The sequence below is a fragment of the Gekko japonicus genome, unplaced genomic scaffold (assembly GCF_001447785.1).
Source record: "Gekko japonicus isolate JY-2015 unplaced genomic scaffold, Gekko_japonicus_V1.1 scaffold101, whole genome shotgun sequence".
Taxonomy (NCBI): Eukaryota; Metazoa; Chordata; class Lepidosauria; order Squamata; family Gekkonidae; genus Gekko; species Gekko japonicus.
Window position 1 is genome coordinate 50,897 of NW_015165238.1, and position 8,768 is coordinate 59,664.

The window sequence follows — 8,768 nt, forward strand, 5'->3', positions numbered from 1 at the left end:
TGTGGCAGGCTGCATCTCCCAGCTCTACCTTTTCTTTGCCTTGGCTTCCACTGAATGTTTCTTGTTAGTGACTATGGCCTATGACCGCTACTTGGCTATCTGCCGCCCTCTTCATTATCCAACCCTTATGACACTGCAAATAAGTACCCGGATGGTGACAGCAGCCTGGGTGGCTGGATTCCTCGCCCCCTTGGTTCCTATTGTCCTCATTTCTCAGCTTTCCTTCTGTGGGCCTAAGGAAATCCATCATTTCTTCTGTGATGTTGGGCCCCTGCTGAGGCGCTCATGTGGTTCTGCCTTTCTCAGCTCAACACTTGTGACAGTGTTGGCCTCCATGGTCATCCTCAGCACTTGTGCATTCACCATGGTGTCCTACACCTTCATCATCTTCTCCATCCTCCGTATCCCTTCAGCCAGTGGGAGACAGAAGGCAGTTTCAACTTGTGGCTCACACCTCACTGTGGTGGCCATTTTCTATGCCACAACCATTTTTACATATGCACGACCCATCTCCACTACTGCTTCTGAGCTGGACAAGGTGGTATCAGTCTTTTATGCAGTAGTCACCCCACTTCTGAATCCAATGATTTACAGCCTAAGGAACAAGGAGGTCAGGGAAGCTCTGAAGAAACTGGTGAGCAGGAAGCAGGTGTTTGTGAAGAATATTGGAACTGTAATCATGGTTTGCTGGTAGAAAAAACTGCATTATACAGGCAAGAGAGAATGTACTCTTAGCTCTGATGTGCCAGCATTTCTCTTTGTGTGTATGGCTTGAATTGACTTCATACTGTTTTGTCCCAGGTAACCCTTGGAAGTATAATTGCAGGCATATGAAAAGCTAGGAAAATACAACACAATACAATACAATACAATACAATACAATACAATACAATACAATACAATACAATACAATACAATACAGTGCAGTACAGTACAGTACAGTACCGTACCGTACCGTACCGTACCGTACCATACCTTTATTGACATGTAAAATCAGTAGAATAAGAACTTTGTCAAGCTAAAATTACATCTATAAATCTTAGAGCACACCAATATTAAGAATAGTTTCTTGGTACCAAAATCTTAGACAAAGATTCAGCAATCTGTACAGTCACTTCTGGTATCTTATCAGCAAGGAGAAACCTGATTGCATTATCAGAATTAATCCTAGACAGTAAGGACTTAATCAAAAATAGTCGGAGATGTGAATGGAAGGGGCAGTGTAGCAGAATATGATCTAAGGTACCGGGTTCTCTAAGTGAGCATTTGCAGATTCTGTCACATTTTGGAATGCCGCTATATCTAACTGAGACCCAGGATGAGCGGAAAACATTGAATCTGGCCAGCATAAAGGCTATGTGTTGCAGCGGGATCACCAGATTAGAGAAGTTTTGGGCCATACTATTTGGTGCATATCTGAGGCCAAAGGAAAGGGGGGAACAAGTGCCCCCAGCACCAGCCTGGATTGTTTGGGCTTCGATGTCCCAAATTCTTTTACAAATCGTCCGGTATATAAAGGTCTCATCTTGATTTTCCAAGATGTCCAGGTCAATGCCAATTGAATGTATTTTAGAAGTTACCACTTGGATACATATGGGTCTATAGTCAAGAGTACAATAAGGCTATACTGAGGGGCACTAAAATGGATGTGGAGCCAATATTTAATAGTGGTGATCCATGCCCGCGAGACTAGCAGATGGGGACCCAGCTCAGCACAGAGAGAACAATAGGTAACAGAGTTAGGTAGTCCAAGAATGCATCACAAGAAGATTGCATAAGTTCAGTCAATCTCTTTATTAAAACTCTGAATCCACACAGGGATTCCATAAAGTAAGTGAAAGACTACTGTGGCCTGGAAAATTTGAAGGGTGGCCGGGACTAACTGGTTTCCCTACTGGTAATAAAATCTAGCACTATTTTCATCACCCTCACCTGTTAGCAGTCAGCTCTGTCTGGGTAGTTGGGAACTAGAGAGAAAATAAGGCCATATACCCTTCCAAATATATATTATACTTAAAACACTGCATTGTCCAAAGGTAACCCCAAAAGGTATAACTGGGAAGTTATTTTGATGTGAAAAACAAGGAATTGAATTGCAAAGAAATCTCTTCTATCCTTAAGGTAATGCATATTTTATAACAATGGATTTCTCAGGAAAACAGCATCCTACTTTGATAATGCCAATTTCATTCCCAATCCTGGCTCCCCCACTGGCATCTACACCCTTGTTAGCATATTTATAGCACCTGAGACGTGTCTTCTACCCTACACATTGAGTCATCAATGCACATCAATAGCCATATCCTAGCTCCAGGAAAGAGAGAGGCCTGAATCTTCAAGACCAGTAAATATATCCTATCCTAAACTACTCCCCCTCTCTACTTTCTTTTATTTCCTGGTTAGCTCTTATGTTCATGTTCATAGTGTGTTGCAATATGTGCTTCGGCATTTTATTACTGTTTAATAAAAGAAACACTATCAGTTGAACACAAGCCTGGTTCATTTGCGAGTTCTCTATGGGAAGAATCTCCATTAACAATGGTGGAGATTTTGCTAGTTGCTCTGTCCCCTCTTGCTCTGTCTCATTAAAGCTAATTTCCCATCCTCAATAAGAGAAAGCAGTTACATACCCAGTTACTGTTCCCTAAAACTGTGTCAGAGTGATATACAACTAATTTCAGCTTGTGCTATAGGTATAGAACGGATCCTGTGTAAGCCAGAGACACTAAAATCACAGGGGACCTCCCTCTGATTCTCCTCTACCTCCCCTCCAAGTTATATGCAGTTTGGACTTAGGGGATCCAGGTTATGCCCCCCCAAAGAAGATGCCCCAAGGAAGATGCTTTTGGGGGAAATGCCAGACAGTTTCAAAAATGCAAACTACACACACCAAATGCACAGGGAGCCAGCTGCTTTGAAGTTGTTTTTGGAGCCTGTTGCTTTGAAGTTTGGTTAGCATTTTGATTGTGAAGACAGTCTGAAAATTTATCCATTTACCAACTGCCATGAACCACCATTAGCCACTTAAAAGTTTGTGTAAAGTTCATGCTGATTGACCTGCCACAAACATCCAATCACAAACCACAAGTCAGTTTGGTGTAGTGGTTAAGTGCGCAGACTCTAATCTGGGAGAACCAGGTTTGATTCCCCACTTCTCCACTTGCACCTGGCTGGATGACCTTGGGCAAGCCATAGTTTTGATAAGAGCTGTTCTTGAAAAAGAGCAGTTTCTGTCAAGAGCTCTCTCAGCCCCACCTACCTCACAGGGTGTCTGTTGTGGGGAGGGGAAGGGAAAGGAGTTTGTAAACCACTCTGAGACACCTTTGTATAGTGAAGGGTGGGGTATAAATCCAATCTCCTCCTCCTCCTCCTCTTCTTCTTCACAAGCCCACCAAAATTAATCACAAAATTTAGTTAATGAGCCAGCTCATGCTCATCCCTTGTATCACATCATACTTTTCAAGAGTTATTCCACCAATCCCAGCTCAGTCTATTCCCCATTGGCCATGTTCTCATTCTTTCTCTTCTTACTTACTGTATTTCTGTTACCATTTGTAGTTATGGGTCAAAACTCAAGACACATTTTGGACAGTTATATAGGTGTGAATCAGGATATGTCCTTTTTAGACTGAGGAAGGGCAGGAGGTTTAAAGATTGTCTTACTCAGCTATGATTCATTTCATCAATACCCAGCATTACAAAGAGGGGAATCTTGCTTCATGGTTGCTCCAACTCAAGTATGGTTGGACTGAGAGAAACTTACTACAGAGATGTTGACCCTCTTGGCAAAAGTAAAACCATGTGTTACCACAAATGGTCTGCCTTGTTGTATGGGGAAATTAGCTAGGCAGCAGGCAAGGCCAGAGGGGTACAAGGGATCTGTACACATGTCTATATGAAGGTCAGGCAGAGTAAGAAGACTCTAGATTTGAAGAGTAAATTAAATAGGTTTTATTGAAGAATTTCCCTAATTACAAGCACACTAAGCATTCAAATGAGCAAGCAATACAGAACTAAGAGAGCAGAGGTGCTTGATAGTGAATAGAGGGGTCAGTTACGGGGTGATTGATAGTGAATAGAGGGGTCAATTACAGGGTGATACAACCTGTCCGGACATTCATGAGTCCATGGAGATGAGATTATGGCCCAAACCAAAGGTTTAGGGGTGAAATGCCCTAATTGTCATTAGGGGCAGACACAAAAAATCTGAGGCCATGTGCTGTGATGGAAATAGACATTGGAAAACAATGCAGACCAATGGAAGGCCTTTGGGGCTAGTATCAGGTGAGAGCAATAGATTTTCTATACTAATAAGGAATCCATGGAGGCATGGTACCAGGCAGAACATAACTCAGGAGTGACCAATGGTGTCCCAGAGGGTCAGAGTCATGCTTAACAATTGCTATAATGAGATCAAGCCAGGTGCTGGCTAGGTGGCTGGGAGCGTCCATTGTGGATCAATGGACTGGACTGGCATTTCCCTGTTGCCACACAAAAGAGGTGATGTTTCATAACATGTGGCAGGATGAACCTGAATGGGAGACCATTCACTAGATATGGAGAGTTAATGTTGACCTTGATAGAGCTGACATAGGTGTAAGAATGCAGGTATTTTAGGCAAATATCTGGAGACAGGAATGAGAGGATTATTCCAAAGTTATTTCCTAACATATAGATGAAACAGGAGAGGGGGGATGGAAGCATGCAATATACTTCATTCATGACAATAGTACAGAGGCTCTTTGTCCCTCCCTGCCTGTACATTTGACAGACAAAAGTCTAGCCATTTGGTCAGTAGAAGATGCCAGAGGCGAGAGCAGAGATTTGCCAATTTTAGTCCTTTTGGACTGAGCTCACAGGAGAGAACGGGGGGTTGTTTACATGGAGGATGTTTGGCAGTGCCGCCAGCCTGGAGAATCTTCACTTGGCCTGAGTTTTCCCAGCCAAGATGTCTTTATCCTAGCCTCCCAAGAAAAGACACTGTTTAAGCCAAGTCTGGCTTCATGAGGGCACTGTTTTAGGAGGTTCAGAGGTTGTTTTGGGGTGTCTCTCAGGAAAGACCACCCTGGGTTCAGGGCCTAGGAGGCTGATTACACATGGCCTTTTCTGGGTCAGAGAAGTAGCAAAGGAAGGAGAAACTCTTAATTCTTACTAACATAGCCTTTTCTGAAACTTTTTGCCGCCTCTCCTGCATCCATGAGTTAAACGACTTCTGAGCGTATTATTTTAGGATATGTGTTGTCAGATTCCATATCCTACAGAAGCAAATGTCAAGACTATTGAGTTCAGAGCTAAACACCTCTGCCATAGAGCCAAGAGTGGAGGCATATGAAGATGAAAACTTTTTGAGCTTTCCATCTCATCTTGCATCTAGGATTTCCTAGACTATAACTGGCAGAGAGAACCTGACAGTTACTGGGACTTTCTGCCTCAAATGTCACCTGAGTATAGGAAGTAGGACAGGCATATTGGTTTGGTAGGGAGGTAAAATAAAAATAAAAATAAATAATGAGAAGTGTTATTTCTTAAATAATATTATAATAAGAATAGCATTTTATTTCTATTTAATGCCACCCATCCCATTAAAACAAAAATATACCCAGCTATTCAGCTTATGAAACATCTGGAGCTACTAGAAACATTTTCTAAAATCCTACAGGTGACCAGAATTTCTGAGTCCACTTCTTCAGGGCTTCCTTCACCTCCTTATTCCTCAAACTGTATATCAGGGGATTGATCATTGGTGTCATGACAGTATAGAAAAAGGAGAACACTTTTGACGAGCCCATCAGTAAGGGGCCTTCTGGAAGGAGATACACAATCATTAAGGTGCCATAGAAAATGGTAACTACAAGAAGGTGGGAGGAGCAGGTGGAAAATGCCTTTTGTCTCCCAGTGATTGAGGGGATTCTCAGGATGACTGATATGATGCAAATGTAGGATGTGATGGTCAACAGAAATGGAGGGAAAGTGAATACAGAACACAACACAAAGGCTACTTCCATAACCAGAGATATGTCACTACAGGCCAACTTGCTTAGTGGTACAAAATCACAGAAGAAATGGTCGATTTCATTGATGCCACAGTACGTTAACTGTGACAGCCATACAACTACTACTGAGACCGAAAAACAGCCACTTATCCAAGAACCAGCTGCCAAAGTGATACATACCTTGTTATTCATACGGAACTGATATTGGAATGGTTTGCAAATAGCTAAATACCGATCATAAGACATTACAGATAAGAGACAAGTTTCTGCAGTCACCAGAAAGCCAAACAAATATAACTGTATAAAACAACCTGGTAAGGAAATGGCTTTATTCCCTGTCAGGAAACTCACTAGCATTCTGGGGAGGATGGTTGAAGTGTAACAAATCTCCAAACAAGACAAGTTCCCCAGGAAGAAGTACATGGGGATGTGAAGTTGCCTGTCAGTCATAACTAGCACAACAATAAGAAGATTCCCTATGATGGTAATGATGTAGATTACTAGAAACAGCAAGAAGAAAAGAATCTGAAGTTCAGGATGATCCCCAAATCCCAGGAGGATGAATTCTGTGATGACTGTTTGGTTTATCAAGAAGTTTACCTGGAGAGAAAAAATAGCAATGAAAGCATAATTATAGTTTGCTGTCGAAAATTGGTCTGCTGTGCAAGCCTAATAGTATTGCAGCCTTTAAAGAAATGGCCGCTAGACATTTCTCAGTGTTTAACTGGGATGTTCACAGGCACACAGGCAGTTCTGAGTCGAATAAAAAACTGTCCTTCCATCACAATATAAACATCAGTTTTTCCTTCACTCTCTAGCTCTGTTTGCATGGTAAAAGGGTGATCTGCTGCTATGTGGGCTGGCTGGATATGAAAATCCGCTCTTAGCCCGTTCACGGGAAGGGCGGGGTATAAACTGAATTAATTAATAAATAAAGTAAATAAATAAAAATGTATATCAGAAGGAAAGCTAGAGACTGTGGCTACACAAAGCCTTTGTGGCACTCCTCTCTGTAGACAAATGAGAGCCAATTTGGTGTAGTGGTTAGGAGTGTGGACTCTAATCTGTGAGAACTGGGTTTGATTCCTCACTTTGCCACATGCAGCTGCTGGTGTGACCTTAGGTCAGTCATAAGTTCTTTCAGAGCTGTTCTCTCAAGGACAGTTCTTGAAAGAGTTCTCTCAGCCCCACCTACCTCACAGGGTGTCTGTTGTGGGGAGGGGAATGGAAAGGGATTGTAAACTGCTCTGAGACTCCTTCGGGTAGTGAAAGGTGGGGTATAAATCCAATATCTTCTTCTCTTGTGGAAGCATGGTACCTTTTGAGGGGGAGCAGGTGTGTAGGCTGTACCTAGCAGGTAGTGTAAATGTTTGGCCATCACTGTGCCTTCTGTGCATGGGGTAGTGTGGTGCTGTTGTTAGTGTGTAACATAGTAGTTACTGGGTAGGAACTTTGTTGCAATAGACATTGTTTGAATGATGGTCATCCCTACATTGCAAGCTTAGGTAACCGTAGCACCTAGGAAATAGGAAAGTCTGTTTAGAACATTTGTTCCGGACAAGCAGACAAACCCTTAAAGCTGACACATTTGAAGCAATTTTAGTGCCTACAGGAAGCAGAAGGAATGCCAGGCTTGATCTAACCACAGCATGATTGGCAGCTGTCAAGCTACAGTCAGGGTGAGAAGTTTTGGGCGATGGTGAGAGCTTTGCTGTAATCAGTAACCTGCTTGTGTTATTTATTTGCATGTGTTGAATAGATTGCATGTGCCCAGACATGGTAGGCAAACAAGAGAAGAAAGAAGGTGAGCTGTGAGGTCATGGCTAGCATAAAGGAAAACACCAAGTTTACTTCCTGGAAAGTTTCAAGGAATCTAAATGGGGAACCAAGAAAAAAAAGAAGTTAGGAGGAAATAAAATGTGTGCCCTCCTGTTGTCTGCGGTGCCATGGATGCATGACTGAAGGGGCACAAATTATGAAAGACCTTGTACCTACATTATAAGGGAAATAACCACAGAAGGAGAAAGAAAAGTATAAAATATGTGTCTGCCCAGACATGGTAGGCAAACAAGAGAAAAAAGAAGGTGAGCTGTGAGGTCATGGCTGGCATAAAGAAAAACACCAAGTTTACATCCTGGAAAGTTTCAAGGGATCTAAATGGGGAACCAAGAAAAAAGAAGAAGTTAGGAGAAGATAAAATGTGTGCCCTCCTGTTGTCTGCGGTGCCATGAATGCATGACTGAAGGGGCACAAAGTATGAAAGACCTTGTACCTACATTATAAGGGAAATAACCACAGAAGGAGAAAGAAAAGTATAAAATATGTGTCAGTCCAAGACAAAATCAGAAATCTCCCCTAAAAGGTTTCTCCTGATCAACCAGCACCAAAGGGCTTAGCCAGCCTTTTGGATCTTCTTCAGAGACCTCCCTTGGGAGTTTTCTCTTGTTCAATCAGTAGTATCAAAACAATCAGGATTTACAATGTATACAGAATGAAAAAAAACCAACAGCCCCCAAACAAAGAAAAACACTATCATCTCTTATTGCAAGTACAGATAAATTTACCAGTTCCAATGTGGACAAAATTTATAAAGGTTCACAATTTTAGGCATTCAGAAAGTCCATCAAAGGAAGAGATCAATGTACAGTTACTATTGCTGATTTTACAGCAGAAATAAATTCTTCATAGAAAGCACGCAGCTGTGTAATGCGACAACGGACACATCCAGATCTTGGAAGACAGTTTCAAATTAGAAATCCTTCCTCCAGGTCGCCT

The 8,768-nt window shown here is 42.1% G+C and overlaps 2 protein-coding genes across 2 annotated transcripts; one reads left to right on the top strand and one right to left on the bottom strand.

Moving 5' to 3' along the window:
- Positions 1-7: 7 nt before the first annotated feature.
- LOC107109358 (olfactory receptor 11G2-like) lies at positions 8-694 on the top strand (the record flags this gene model as incomplete). The annotated part of the gene is made up of 1 exon (XM_015409971.1): positions 8-694. A coding segment is annotated over one exon (687 nt), but the record flags the coding sequence as incomplete, so codon positions are not given.
- Positions 695-5,645: 4,951 nt separating this feature from the next.
- Positions 5,646-7,371, bottom strand: LOC107109359 (olfactory receptor 11A1-like). The gene is made up of 2 exons (XM_015409972.1): positions 7,312-7,371; positions 5,646-6,593 (listed from the first exon to the last, which is right to left on the bottom strand). Exons 1-2 carry the CDS (start codon positions 7,369-7,371, stop codon positions 5,646-5,648), a joined length of 1,008 nt encoding a protein of 335 aa, XP_015265458.1.
- Between the last annotated feature and the right edge of the window lie 1,397 nt (positions 7,372-8,768).

Coding starts and splice junctions, on each gene's coding strand:
- LOC107109359 (XM_015409972.1), bottom strand. CDS start 7,371: ATGGCCAAACATTTACACTACCTGCTAGGTACAGCCTACACACCTGCT. Junction 6,594..7,311: donor CACCTGCTCCCCCTCAAAAG/GTACCATGCTTC, acceptor TTTTCTCTCCAG/GTAAACTTCTTGATAAACCA.